This window comes from Manis pentadactyla, chromosome 1 (genome assembly GCF_030020395.1).
Source record: "Manis pentadactyla isolate mManPen7 chromosome 1, mManPen7.hap1, whole genome shotgun sequence".
Taxonomy (NCBI): domain Eukaryota; kingdom Metazoa; phylum Chordata; class Mammalia; order Pholidota; family Manidae; genus Manis; species Manis pentadactyla.
This window is the reverse complement of record NC_080019.1, coordinates 148,214,367-148,230,494: the sequence shown is the minus strand read 5'-3', so window position 1 is coordinate 148,230,494 and position 16,128 is coordinate 148,214,367. Positions and strand designations below refer to the sequence as shown.

General features: G+C 34.5%; 1 protein-coding gene across 2 annotated transcripts in view; it reads right to left on the bottom strand.

Annotated features, from left to right (window-relative positions):
• CADM2 (cell adhesion molecule 2) overlaps positions 1 to 16,128 on the bottom strand; it is a 338,329-nt gene that overhangs the window by 154,113 nt on the left and 168,088 nt on the right. The window contains exons 3-4 of one of the 2 annotated variants that reach the window (XM_036898781.2): positions 11,586 to 11,738; positions 8,898 to 9,035 (exon numbers count right to left, since the gene is read on the bottom strand). In XM_036898781.2, the coding sequence (XP_036754676.2) occupies positions 8,898 to 9,035; positions 11,586 to 11,625 (178 nt within the window). In that variant the 5' untranslated portion in view covers positions 11,626 to 11,738. Of the gene's footprint in view, positions 1 to 8,897; positions 9,036 to 11,585; positions 11,739 to 16,128 lie in introns of those variants that run through there. The other variant, XM_057501862.1, reaches the window with a different exon arrangement.

Below are 16,128 nucleotides of genomic sequence, written 5' to 3'. Positions count from 1 at the left end.
CTGTAAACAAGAGAATTCAAAATGTTGAACACCCTAATAATGGATTATGGTCCCCACAAGATGGAAAACAAATGAGGTAAATCCTAAAAATTGTCCTTGCTTAATGCCTTAAGAGATTTTCCAAGCTGTGCTGCATGGAGCAAAACTCATTCAGAACCTGGTGGCATCCATGAGTTAAGGTGATGGAACTAAGGTCTGAGAAGCCCAAAGCAGTGAGATACGGCAGGGCAGAATATTAAAAAGGAGAGAGCGGCAGAGAGAATCCAGATATCTTCAGTGTCCTCTCGTATTCTGCAAAGTAAATACTGATCAGTGCATCTGTGTGAGGAAACTGAGGTTGGGACAAGAACCATCTAAAAGGGCTCCATGACAGTCCTAGGGCTGGAAACTAAGTAACTTAACCAGAACAAAGCTTAATGATACTTACAGAAATATGGGAATACTCAATACTGAAAAGGTAAAAATCACAAATCCTGAAATCCAATAAAAAACTATGATGCATTCAAAGAAGCAGGAAAATGCTATCTATAATGAGATAGACAATTTATTGAAACTGACCTAGAAATAATAAAGCTGAGAGAAATACAAGAGAAGTGCATTGAAAATATAAAATAACTCAAAATGCATTTAAACCCAAAAATATGAAATTTATGGAAGAAATGCTTTGTGATCTTGGGTAAAGCAACAATATCTCATATATAATACAAAAGCATGATTCATAAAGGAAATAATAAAAATAATAAAATAAGAATGTTGGACTTCATGAAGAAATACAACTACTTTAGAAAATAGATTGGAAGTATCTTTAAAAATTAAGCATAGGTCTGCCATATAACCCAGGCATTCTGCTCCTAGTCATTTACCCAAAAGAAATGAAAACATATATGCCTACAAAGACCTATACACACATGCTCATAGTAGCTTTATTACAATAGCTCCAAACTGTAAACAACCCAAATGTCTATCTCCAGGGAAATGGATAAATAAATTATAGTATAGATCTATATAATAGAATGCTAGTCAGCAATAAATAGGAATAAACTTTATACACACAACAACATGGAGGACTCAAAATATTTATGCTGAAAGAAATAAAAAAGAATAGAAAGAGTACACATTATATGGTCTATTTATATAAAATTCTAGAAAATGTAAACTAATCTATAATGACAGAAAGCCGAACAGCGGTTTCCTGAGAATGTGGTGGGCATGGACAGAGAAAGCTAGATGGAAGGGATTATGAAGGAATATGAATAAACATTTGTAGTTGATGAATGTGTTCGCTATCTTGTCTGTGGTAATGGTTTCATCACTATATATACACTTGTAAAAATGTATCAAACTGAACACTTCAAGTGTGTACTATTTGTTGTCTATTATATCTCAATAAAGCTCTTTCTAGAAAATAAGACATTTGAAAAAGGAAAGTTTCTCAAAGACTTTTGGTGATTATTTGCTTTCATCAACCATTCATACCCACACAGAACAACTGTTTGATTTCTTTCCTTAAGAAGTCTTACATATCTCACAGTATGGCCTGGTAAGTTTTGAGCTATACACTTAGCAATCAGAAAATTCCAAGTTAGGCATACACACACACACACACACACACGTGCGCCACATACAGGTATTATTAGTACTATTTCTTTTTCTTATTTACAGAAATGTCCAGCATGATCCAATTTGGTGTCCAGCATGATCCAGATGTAAATGGCAAGCACACCTTTGAAGTCACCGATTTTTGGTATACACTCTAAATTTATATACTAATATTTCACTTCACCTATCATATATGATTCAGGGACTTTAAACTCAAGGGACAGAACCTCTCTTTTTATTTTCTTTTATGTTTAGCTTCAGAGAATTCACAAGCTCTATGTCACATGTTAATATTTCAGTCACTCAAATTATGGTTTTATACAACTGATGTTAAATGAAACATTAGGCAAAAACTAGTTTTTGTAACACCAAATGGAGTTACTATACTATACAAAGGTCTATCATCTCATTACAAAGGAAACTGTATATAAATTAAATACGTAATCTATCATTTCTCAAAGCAGATTCCACAGAGTTCAGTACAAAAAAACATGAAACAAAAACATTATGTGGTCAAATAATACTGCTAATATGTTGACTAAAGGAATTTTTTATGTAATTTTCAGAAATGTTAAAAAGCTAAAGAACATTTTGATTTAGTTTTAGACCATGTCCTTCTAAGAATAGACTCATAAAGTACATAGAATTTTCTAAACTTTGTAGATCGGGACCCATCCCCTTTCTTTCCTTGAATATCTACCAATACTTGGCTTACTGATTTTTAATCCTATGCATCCTCAAACACAGTAAGCATAAAGATTACCAGAGGTACTTAATAAATATTAGGATTTCTATTCCTGACAATCAGGAATTCCAATTTGAAAAGTCTGCATTGAGATGAAGAGTCTGCATCTTCTTAACTAGCACCTCAGGTGATTCAAATCCAAGCAATCTAACGTTCACCTTTTGAGAAACAGCATTCAGAAATTCCCTCTCATGTTTCCAAACACTGAAAAGTTATTTATCAAGTAGCTTACAGTAAAATTACACTATATTCAGCCAACTTGAAAATGAGCTGCTCTGTTACTTTTGACTGACATTACAGTGTATGTTTAAAAAAAAACTGTTCATACAGGGAAATAGAGCTAAAGTCAATTTAAAACATTGAAACACACATGATGTTTAATAAGTATATAATACTTGTAGGATATAGGCAATACTATTAGGTACTGGCAACCTTCAGTGACTCACCATAAAGTAATTTTTGATGGATATTCAGTTTCTACATAGCATAATTCTCAGGGTAAGGAGGATGTACTAAGGGAATTCTGTTGGAAGTGTGATGCATACATGAAGAGTGATGACAATTAAAAAGGCTAAAACTAAAAATTTCCTTTGTTATGAGATGATAGAGCTTTGTATAGTCAAAATCCCTTTCCTAGTCCTAAACTCCCTGACTCCACAAGCCTACTAAGTCATACTTTTATATGCTACATAGGTACTTCAACATCAATATTTTAAAGAAAAAACATATTTTCATTTATTTTTGAACTAATTTCTCTCAATACCCTTCTTAATTCTACATGTTAACTACCCTAGTCACTAAGGCACCCAAATTTGATCTTTTATTTTGCTCCATATCTTAGAATCATTCGTGAAGTTCCCCTGAAATAGGTCTTCTCTTTCAAATCTATCCCTTTAAATAAAATCCATTTTATTCCAGTTAAAAATTCCATTTCATCTATTAGTTCAGGGCTTTATTAGCTCATGCTGGAAATGTTCCTTATAACCTCCCCAGTCTTCAAGTTTTTCCCCGCACTCTTTGCCTTAGAATCAGAATAGTCAAGTCTAGTCTTTGCCAGATAATGACCATGAGATCATTCTACCTCTCTAAAGTTTGTTTCTTGTTATTTCTGCATAACAAATTATAACAAGCTTAGCAGTTTAAAGGTGCACACACTTTTATATCTCATAATTTCTATGGATGAGGGGGCAAGCACAGCTTAGCCTGGCCTGATTCTCAATGTCACCAGGCTGAATTATAGGCATCGGCTGCGGCTGTGATCCCCATCTATTTTTAGGGTCCTCCTCACATTCTCTAACTGTTGGCAAATTTATTTCCTTGAGGCTATCTTTCTGACTTCCCCATTTTCTCATTAACTGTCACTCAGGAACTGATGTCACCAACTAGAAGTCACCTAGTTCTTTGCCACATGACCCCCATAGACAGCTCACAAGCTGGCTGTTTGCTTTCTTCCAGGCCAGGGGGACAATGTCTTTCTGATTCTTCATTCTTTTATGAAGACCTCACCTCATTATGTCAGGCCTGCCCTTATTAATCTTCCTTCAGTGAACTCAAAAGGTACCCATAAATATATCTGTGAAGTTCCTTTGCCACAACAGGCAACATGATCAAGGCAATGATATCACATATAGTCACAAGTCCCTCCTGCACTGAAGGGGAAGGCGTTACACAAGGATGTGGGAGGGTAATCATAGAATTCTGCCTAATGCATTAATGTAAAAACTAGTTAGCTGGAAAAGAAAATCTTAAGATCTTATGATAGTAACTCTCAAACCACAAAATACTAAACTTACACATGGAATATAAAGGTTTTAAAATTTATAAAGTGCAAATTCTCAGGGAGCTGGTAGATTTAGGAAGCAATGAGCATATTTTCTCACACTAAACAATAAATATTCAGTCTTCCTTGTTACACAGATTAAAAGCTGCAGTGAAACCACCTGCGGTTTTGAATACAGAGCTGCCCAGAGGCACCAAAAGGATTTCTGAGTCAGACTCATGGGGTGGGGGGAAAAAGGGGAGGACCAAATTAGATGAAAATTATGATTATTTCATTCTACTGTTTAAAGATTATAGAAGAAAAGAAGCCTTAACATTGCCTACAGAATAAATTCTAATCTGGAATAAAAGATCTTGCATGATTTAATTGGCCCCTGACTTCCTGCTTACCCATCATGTCTATATCAGATGTAGTTTCATAGTAATTTCAAACAATCACGTGCTTTTACTCTGCATAAATACATGACTCCTTTCTTTAGAATGCTCTACCACCTACTTTTACTGACAACTCCTATGATGAATTCCATTAAGATCTACTTACTTAACAGATGTTTACAGGGTGCTTACCTTCATCAATCAACTATTAAGCCTTCACCTCAGCCACAAAATATGTCTGATTTCTGCTGCTTCTTTTGTATAAAAACTGTAGCCATCTCATATATGTATTACTGTAACTGTCAGATCTTATGTTTACATGTCCATCCCTTAAATGTGAATACCTTGAAGGTATGCTTCTGTTTGATTTGTTCATATTTCTAGGACTAATTCTGGGTTTGTTACAACTCGTCAGTCACAGTTTGCTGCAGATAATGATAAGATAGTAATAATAACCTCTAAAATGTATTCAGTGATTCCTTGCACTGTGGAAACACCTTTTAGACATCGCACACAAAATCCTTGGACCAGCACTTTGAGGAAAGCATTATAATTCTCATTTAGTGGATTCAAAAACTAAAGTTCAGAAATAGAGGAAAGACTTTTGTATAAGTTACTGATAACCTCTCAACTTTGTGTTCTCGATGCCTATGTGGTTCCCCAGTAGGACTAACAGCATCTCTCACATGTTCAACACAAAGCTGAAAATGCATGTTCTCGGTTCCAACTGAGACCTACTACTCACTCAGAAAATCTGGGATCAGAACACTATAATCTGGCATTTAACAGGCCCTATAGGTGATGAGGATGTCTACTGAAGTTCAGGAACCATTGCTATATAATATGATATGGAAATATCATGGCCGGGAAAAATGTGATCAACTAAGACTTCTAAAAAACTTCTTCCCAGAAACTTGGAAATTAAATTCACATTAAATAATGATAGAGAACAAACACTTATACAGAAAAATGACTCACCCTGAAATTAGAAGTCACTTTGAAGGTCCATATGCCCTCATACAGAGTGAAGCTTAACACAGAGTCAATATGCTGAACTGGCAAATGCTCAGTTAAAACATATGGAAAGTAATCTTTTCTCTTAACTATAATAATTAGGATTTACACTGTATTTTACTTTCTTTGTTATATGAAAATATTCTCCATAACTATAGACATTTTAAACATCTCTAGGTAAAAGTTCTTGTTTTTTTCATTTGGATCTTTGCTCAGGCACCACAGAATGCTATTAATTGGGAGGCATTTCAACAATTTCTTATTGAATTAATTTAATTGGCTCTGACTAGCCAATATTTTCCCATTGCTTTACACTAGAGATTGTCTTTGTTAAAAGTGTCAAGAAATAGAGTAAAATTTGTTAAATTGTAACAGGAAGTCAAATTTTGATCTCTGAAAAGACAAGAGTGCAAGATAAGGATGGCACACTCCTTACAATGAGGAGTGTTTGCTGAGAGATCTTAAGAGTGAACTTTCACTTAGTATATCCAGAGGACAGCGATAGTAATGAATATGCATTCTCTGTAGAGTACTGCACAGAGCATATTTGCATGTACACCTCATGAAAATAGTTTATAGCACTCAGGAAATTCACCATCTGATTGTGAAGACAAACTATGTAAATATGTAAAAAAGGAGATATAAACAAATAAAGAGCTATGTAGGTGAATGCCTGGGTAGCCTGAATAGAACACAGATTCATATGCTGATTCTGTATATAGTTTGGTCTTGACTTTTGTTCTAGTCTTGATTCAGATGATTTTAAAGTATGGTGTTTATCAGATCAAACTTTTCATGTTTTTACATACAAACTAAAGTCCCCTCCTTACCTAGTATATGATCAAGTATCTTTGACATTCTGAGCAGAAGCCAGAATTTGTCAAAAATTAAGATACTTTATAAAAATATGACTACATTATGAATTTCTCATAAGGCTACAATGTTAAAAAAAATCAATAAACATGACTGGAGTTCCTAATATGTTAGGCTGTGATCTCCTAGAGGACATAAGAATGACAAACCCTTGAAACACATGTAAAATGATTTAAAAAATTGAGACAAAATATCTAATTATTTCAGACATAATGCAGGGATGAGTGTAGATGATAAAACAATTTGAAGAAATTTGAATTCAATTCAATTAAAAAATGAAGGAGAGTATTTAAGAACAGCATTTTAGCATAAACCAAGCCCTTTGTACAAAAAGACAAATGTGATATGTAAGTATTCACTGCTTGGACAATTCATACCGGCCAAGAAAATCAGATTTTAAACTTATTCTACAGGTTAGGGTTTTCAGTCAGAAGTGATTAGGGAGAAAAAGTGGCTAGATCAGGTTCTTGTCATAGTATGATAACTCTGGAAGCAGTGTAGAGGGTCTATTTAGGAGAGATCTTACCCAGACCAGACATGGCTAAACAAACATATCTTAAAGGCAGAATTAGAATAGATGTTAATGTGCCCTGACAGAATATAAAATCAGGTTACATAGTACCTTCAAAGTTTAATTTAGCATAGTACCATATCTAATGTGTCTTGTGGGCTTGTTTTTCTCCAAATTTTGTCCAACAAAATGTATTTATAAGAGTTTTGAAACAAAAGTAGTGATTGGGGGTAAATTACAGATAAGTAGTCCTTTTGGAAAAAATACAGAGAGAGAATAATTAAAATAGAAAAGAAATTGAGTGATTGTGTGGATTATGAACATATAATTTCTTAGTAATTTAGGTAATTCAATCTGTTGGGCTTGTATGCCCACTTGTAAGAATTATCGTTAATCTGCTGTATATACTCAAATTACAAGTTAAAATAATTAGAATGGCTTGCATAAACCTAACTTCTAGGTTACCTTGAGAATAATGCATATTACTACATACATGGGAAACAATTTAAACAATCATCATTAACAACTCTTTCACTTGGATTTTAATGCACATGTGATATCAGGTCCAAGATATCTGCATGTGGGGTAAAATAAATAAAAAACACTATTAACCTTTCTAGCTATCTCCTCTATAAACTTATTTCCCCCCGGAAAAGAATATGAACATGTGAATGTACATATGTGTTGTTTTACCAATGAATTTCAGCCCCAGGCAAGTTCACTCTTGATTCAGGGAGACCAAAAAATGACAGTGGAACGTTCTTGGGGTTATACCCAACTTGCTTCCCATGGTGGCAGGTTAATCACTAGAATCCCATCCACCTAGAGCAAGTTTGCATGCAGCAAGCAGCATCTGTCTCTGTGCCTGTCTGCCCCCTCGGAGCCTCTCAGTCTCTGTACTCTGGCTGTCACCACTCCAGCCTCTGCTCTCCTGCAGCCAGGCAGCCCAGAGCACTGTGTGGAGCTCTTTATACATAGAGTCAGTAACAACATATTGTCCACAATTGGGCAGTGAGCAAGCCAACCAGGGTCAGGTAAGAATACTGGTCACAGGAACCTTCATTTTCTCTATAGTGTGTGTTTAAATTTAGGTTGGTGTGAGAGCAGAACTATGCTTAATATTTAAACTACTGGGCATTTTTATGAGACAAGTACATTTTTTTCCCTGTGTGAGAACTTTTAGCAATCAGGTTTATTGATGTTTAGCCAGTTTTTTTTTCAGAATTTTGTAATTCCAGAAATCAATAAGTAGAAGAAGTAATTTAATTTCTCTGTCTATAATCTAAATACTATAGATGAGTTCTGAAATAATAATTTCTGACAAGTACTTAGGGCTTATTATTGCCAAGCATAAATGTGGGGAAAATGGAAGTTCCTATGACCAGGATCCTCAGCTGAACCTAAACTACTTGGTTATGTAACTGGCCTGCTGCTAGGCTACTTCTTCTACACCCATAGGCAATAAGCTATTACTGACTGAGTCACTACATAAAGAGCTCTGCCCAGTGCTCCAGGAGAAGGCAGAGATGAAGGAGGATTACAGACCTGCCGACTGTTGGATGCAGACATGATTCTAGTGATCGACCTACTGCAGTAGAACAAAGTCAGGTAATAACCCTTTTACACTAAGAATGTTCCATTGTCATTCTTCAGTCTCACTGAATCCATAGTGAACTTGCCCAGGGCTGGAACCCATTGGCAAGACAACAAATCTAAGTGTTTTTTTTATATATTAACTCACTTAATGCCTCCAGCTTTCCCACAAGGTATATATTATTTTTAGACTTCTTTTACATAAGAGGAAAATGGAGCACACAGAGATTATATTAATATAGTTTGTAAAATTATCTAATTTAAGAAATGGATATATCTGGTTCAAATTATCCTTAATCAGAAAGTAACTATGACTTGAAAAAGAAAATGTAAATGCCCTGTATCTAACACTTCATAGTATTTTCAGCACATTAATTTTGATATTGAGGACCTTTCTCCATTTTTTACCTTTAATCTCTTTGTCATTTTTGAACCATCTTATATCAGCTGCAGGTTTACTACCAGATGTTTTACAAGTCAGCTGCATTAAGTCTCCCTCCATAACTGGTGATGAAAATCCGCTAATCTGAGGCTTCTCAGGAACACCTGAAATTTAAGCAAATGAACCAAGTGAATATCAATCTCCAGGGTTGATATAACTATGGTTGTTGTTATAACTATTACTTTCACAATCAAAGCTAAACTAGGTGGTTAACTGACAAAATCTCAATTAAGAATAATAAACTGCTTAAGATATAGAAAGTATATATAGGTACAAGTGTATATACACATATGTACACACATGTGCACAGATATGCATGTACATCTATGAATATATGTGTATATTATCCACAAAGCATTTAAAATGCATTTAGTTCAAAGTAGCTTTTAAATTAAATTTTACCTGTAAAAATGCTCTGTAAATTTTAAAACAACCATTCAATACATCTTACTATTTGCCAGGATAGGGGTTTAAGAAGGCAGATTATTTGCATTAGGGAAAAAAATATACAAAGTGCATTTCTTTGTTCTTTAGTAAACTGTGATTTAACTAAAATAGCATCTTTCATTACTGATTTCATAATTCCTAAATCTTGAAAAGATATTATTATCCCCTGTGCTGTAAACATAGACAAAATGGAGTTAACATTGACTGAGAGGAAACTAAAATGGGGGGGCAGGGCATTCAGGAAATAGGGTCTACGTGTGTTCTCTTCTCTGAAACTGTTCTCAGAACATTAAACTTTGTATTCTGTCAAACATCTGCTGCCTGCAGCAAAGTGGACTTTTTGGCCAGTGAATAGCTGCGGCAACCAATTATGTATAGCTAAATGTAGGTTACAACAGTTTTTGCCAATTATGATTCTTTCTAAACAACTCATGTAAGCCCCCATGGAATTCCCTTTTTCTTTTTTTAAAGACCCTAAGCCCTATCCCCTCTTCAGAGCATACATTTAGGTTACCTCCCAAGTCTATGTTGCCACATTGCAATCTCTTAGACCCCAAATAGACACAACTGATTGCTACAACTTTGCCTTTTTTTGGTTGACAGTGTACTTAATTCAAGAAAACACATTTGTAATAAGAAATTCATAATAATTGCAATTACTGTAATTCTTCTAGAGAATATCTCTTGATGTCATTTGTATTAGAAATGCAATTTTAGTTTTGTGCAGCATGACACCTATTTTTAACATTAACCATTTATTACCTTTTCTATTCCACAGGTAATACACAGAGATAGCACAGGGGTGATTTAAATAGCACAGTACACATTTATTGGGTATTCTGTTATGGCAGAGTCTATTAAAATTTCTTCTAAATTTAGTCACTAATAAAGGCAGACTAAAACCTTTATTATACTATTTAATTCAATTTGAAGAGAATAAAACACAAGATGTTGGAAAGCACCAATAAGAAAAATATATATTTAAAAAACAAGAGTAACATAGATAAACAACATATAAGCATACTCTGATTAGCTGGCTAGTTGTTGTTCAGCTTCACATTGCTTTTTTAAAAAACTATGTCATACTATCATTTAATAAACCAAAAATCAGCCAGTTACCTATTCTTAGCGTCTCAGGTTGGCTCTCTACAGGACAATACATTAACTTTTGGCAGTTATTATCCTGAAATACTCCATGTTGGTGGGTATATTTTGTCTTTAATAGCAAATTTGTGAAGATTTTATAATATAGTTCCAGTGGGACTTGCAAAATAACATATTTTATATCCTATGCACAAAACCAATTCACTAGCTGGATTAACTTCAATATTCCCAACCAAAAGAACAGTATGCATTAGTTCTTTTCAATATACTGTTATGCCTTTGTGTATCACAAAAAAGAAGGCAAGCCAGGGGCAAAAATCAAAATCTTTAAATTTTTCTAACTTGCTCAGGACACAGGTGTGTTTCAATGAACTGTAGCAATTTCAGCTGATTGGGTCACTAACTTCGGTGGATTTGCAGAAAGCTGAGCTGCACCTTTATTTCCTTGGACTCTCTATGAGTGTGTTGCTTTTTTTTGGCACTTTAACCTTTAGAAAATGACCCAATTTTTAGAGAATAAAAGTACGAAGAGGTTACAAGTTGCATGCATAAGTGACATTATGAACTTTATTTAGGGATCTAGAAAACTACAAAGTTCAAAAGCAAGAAACACATAGAAATGCCAGGGTCATTTAAATGCAGTAAAACACCAAGGGGTCATATTTGAAACCCATAAAATTTTTGGAAAGGCCCCACTCAGTGACTGATATGATAAAATGGAAGAGCACCCTATAGACAGTAGAATTCATTATGCTCATTATTTCATCACTTTATAAAAGGGTCACCATATGTACAATATGCAGATTATTTGACACAAAGGGATTTAATTGGAAATTGAAAGATGGTGTGTATGGCTGGCCAAGGAACAAAATGGCTGTGGGCTCTCAGGAAATCATACAAATCTTTACACCTCCCTTGGTTTATTTATAAAACAGGGAAAGTAAATGATTTTTAAATGCCTTTTGTTATAATGTAGCAGAGCAGAGATTAAACTACACCTATTAATATGATTCTCAAATGTATATTTGCTGTTGGATCATGTTGCTATAGCAGTACACATCTCTCTAGCTTGTGATCAGATAGTGTGAGTCCCTTGCACTTACCCAGAACAGTGAGATAGGCCTTGGAAGTTTTGACAGGCATTGTAAATAAAGAACAGGTGTACTGTCCTTCATCAGAGAGAGACACATCACTGACGCTGATACTCAATTCATGCCAGGAAGCCCGAACCAGCTCAATCCTATTGTCCCTTAAAGCTGGAAAGAGATAATATTGAAAATGCAAATAACATTAGAAAAAGTCAGTACTGTTGGACTACATATTTTTAGCACAATACAATAAACATTGTCTTTGGCCATCTGTCTAACTCTCATATCCTGAAACAATTTAAATGAAGTTTTAAATGTATTGAAATATTTTATCAGATATTTTAAAAATCAAAGTAGAATTAGGTGTTCCTTAATGTTCTCAAAAATAACATTTTTAATTAAGTGATTGCATCTAGTGCAATACTTTGGATGAAGTAGATGTTGCCAGTGATAAAAAGGGCTTTCCTTCCACAGTCTTTTATGAAATGTTAGTGCCAAGAAAAATTATAAACAAGAGTTCACTTCTAGGCTCAGATAAATTTGGGAAAACTGGTACATTTCTTCCAAAAGACCAACAACAAACATTAGCATATTGAAAGCTTTCTACAGTAGTGACACCTGTTGAGCTTTAAACCATAGCTTCCTTTCAGCTGAAAAGCACCTCCAGGTATAGATGTTTAGATTCTCTGTCATTGGTTGTTGCATTTGCTGGACTACTGTCTGTCCCATACTTTAAAAATATTTGGTTCAACCACCTTTTCTACACAGAATGCTTGTTTTCACAGATCATCTCTTAATATCTTGCTGATTTATGCTCCTCTTGACTCATTTTGGTAGAAACATTAAAAAGTTTAAATATCATCCTATGATCCACTAAGTACAGCTACTCCAGTAAGTACAGTGGAACCTGGAATTAAGCACAAGACAACTAAGAAGTACTCTGGAAGGCAGAAAGAGGAAAGAGGACTGGTTAGACACCAGGACCTAAGGAGCAGCACAGTGACTCCCCAAACACAGTAAAAAGTAATGAGGCCCAGCTTCTCCCAAACACAGCACAGCAACAGAAGGTGGTCTAGATAGACTCATGTTTATCAAAGATCAAGTGGGAGTCCTGCCAGCAACTTTGGGAGAGACTGGACCACCCATGGGGGATCAAGTGGGAGCACCACTGACAACCAGTAGCCATGGAAATCCATCTCTTTCCCCATTGGGCTGGAGACTCCTCTTGGCTACCTAGGGACAGTGGTCATTAGGCAGCACAGGCAGAGGGGTGATCTCTTTATGACAAGTACCCAGCCCTTGAATTGGTCTTCCCACGAGCTAGGGAACCACTTACCCCAGAGCAATCAGGTAGTCTGGCCTACCTCTGCCCTCTTTGGTGGTGCCAGCAGAAATCAGTGTAACCTCCAGTGGTACTAAACAACTCACACTAACCAAATAGCACCACAAAGGCTCTGAAAATTAAATTGTTGGTAAAACTATGGACCACAAATGTAAGCTGGCACCTGTGTCCTAAACCTAAACAGGATGACTGCCTCCTAGAATAGAAGATTTAAATAGGATCCAGTCTCCTAACATAATAGTCAAAATGGCCAACATATAATAAAAAAAGAAAATCACCAGTTTAACCAAACAACAGGAAAATCAAAACTTGAATAAGAAAAAATAATCAACAAAGGCCAACACTGACTTGAAATGGATGTTGGAATTATCTGACAAATAATTTAAAGAAGTCACATAAAAATACTTTAACAAGCAATTATTAATTATCTTGAAACAAAGAAACAGGAAATCTCAGCAAAGTATAGAAGTTATAAAAAAACAACCAAATGAAAATTACAGAAGTCAAAAATAAAATATAAAACTCAGATTGGCTTAATAGTACAGTGCAGATGACAGAATATGGAGCAATATAATTCACACAATCTGAACAAGAGAAAGAAAATAGATTAAACAGCCTCAGGGATCTACAAGACAATCACAAAATATCTAACACTGGTATCACAACTCCAAGAAGGGAGAGTAGAGCTTAAATAGTATTTGAAGAAATAATAGTTGAAAACTTTGCAAATTTGGCAAAAGATAATAAATTTACATAATCAAGAAGACAAGCAAATCTCAAGTAGGATAAACCTGAAGAAGTCCCCATCAAGATACATCAATAAACTCCTGATATTTGAAGACAAAAAAATCTTGAAAGGAGCCAGAAAGATGTATTACTTATAAGAGAACACTAATCACATGATTTTTCATTTGAAATTATGGTGGCCACAGGCAGTGGCACATTTTTCAAGTGCTGAAAGAAAAGACCTATCAACAATTAATGATTATTCAGTGAAACTAACCTTTAGGAATCAAGGGGAAATAAATATATTCTTAAAAGGAAAACTAAGAAAACGTTTATCTAGCAGATCTGTTTTAAAGAAAAGTTCTTCAAACAGAAAAGAACAATCTTGGTACATCAAGAAGGATGAAAGAACTGAAAAAACAACAATATGAGTAAATATAATATAGAATATCCTTCTCCTCCTGAGTTTTCTGGATTTTATGATGGTTGAAAGTAAAATCATAACATTAATGATGCAATGTTCAACATACGTAGAAAGAATACTGAAGACGAGTAAAAAGTGAGCAGGGCAAAGTGACCTAATGGAAGTAAGGTTTCCATACCTGAAGTGGTAAAACATCACTACTAGTAGACTACGATGTTACATATATATATATATTTCAATATCTGGAACAACTATAAAGAAAGTATATAGAGTGATACACTAAAAAAATATGTAAATTAATTAAGATGAAATCAACTTATATAGTGTCTTGAAGTAACAAATTATAGAGATGAAGAAGAAAGTGGTGGTTACCAAGGGTTAAGGACAGTAAAAGGTGGAGGGAATTGGGAGGGACATCAGTGTGCTCACAGAAGGACAGCACAAGGGATCCTTTTAGTGACAGAACTACTTTGCATCTTGACTGTGATGATGGACACATGAACCGACACAAGTAATAAATTTGAATAGAACTACACACATACACACAAATGAGCATGTGTAGGACAGTATAATGGAAACCCAAGTAAGATCGGACTCTATCGATAAATTTCCTAGTTGTGACTCCTTTGCAAGATGTTATTTGTGTGGAAGGTACATGAGATATCTCTGTATTATTTCTCACAGCTTGGAATGAATCTATAATAAAACTCAATTAAAAAATTTTATTGACATTCTACGGAATAATGGAAATGATTAGGATATCAAAGCTTAAATTACATTTGTCAGAGCAGGAGGGGGAATCCTTAGTGCCATATATTCTTAAGTTCCCTGCACCTTCTCTATATTCTTTTTGAGAAGAGCAACTATAAAATATATAATATTTGGAAAATTATAAATTTTCTTGACTCTAAATATATTTTAAAAAATTATCCCACATACTCAAATAATGCACACTTTAATGATTATAGTCTCTCTGCTACTGGTCTTTGTTAACACTAATTTTATAAGGACACATATACTTGCATATATTTTCAAGACTTATTTTTATTGAATATAAAAAATAAGCAAGTCTGATTATGATTGTTTGTGACTACATAAGATACAGTACACATTTTTAAAAAATATTTAATTTGTTCTCCATCTCCTACATGCCCTGCTACAAATACCTTGTCCAGTTGCCAGAGGAAAACAGTGGGGCACAGATTTTTTTCCCCAATAAGACCTATGTTCTAGCAACCACGTTTCAAAGCTATGATTTATTTTAGAAATGTTTATCATATATTTCTTGGTTTTTTAAAAAAGAGGTCACCGAAAAGGAAAACCTCAGATTGCTGCCACAATACCATATGGGTAAAACATGCTACTCCCCACTGTGTTCAATTTCATTTCCACTAACATAGATCTTACTGACAAAGAAACAGAGCTTAAATTTTTCAGTGAATCTTGGCCAAAGGAATTTAACTCTCTTTTGCTTGGACTGTTTCATGGATAATATACAACATCACTGAAGTCAAACTGAATTACTCAATACATACAAACATAAAGCTTTTATATTTCAAACATTTGCATGGAGTAAAGCTTAAAAGCATGACTTTGGAATAAAAAGACCTGCTCTAGGCACTTGCATGAGGTCAGGTTTCCTGTGGAATAATTCCTGATTCATTTCCATCCTTGGATTATGATGGAAAATGAATGATATCATATAGTATGTAAAGTGCCTTAAAATAAGTCTACAATGATATATCAAAATATTTTGGGTTTGGAATCCTGATGGGAACCTAAATATTTTAGTGTCTGAAATGTCTCAATTGATTCAGCTTATGGAATCATATAGTATTTTGACCTCTTTTATGACTTCTACCAGACTTGACTAAAAACTAGGCACTGAAAAGCAAAATACCTGTATTTTGATGTAAGCTCTGTTGATGAACTGTATGAACCCAGGCATATAATAATAATAATGGAATGAAAGTATAAGGAATATCGTTTTGAGAACTGAAATATATGAATATATCTTCAAAATCAGAAATTATATTCCCAAGAAGCAAGAAATGGACACACTGAGT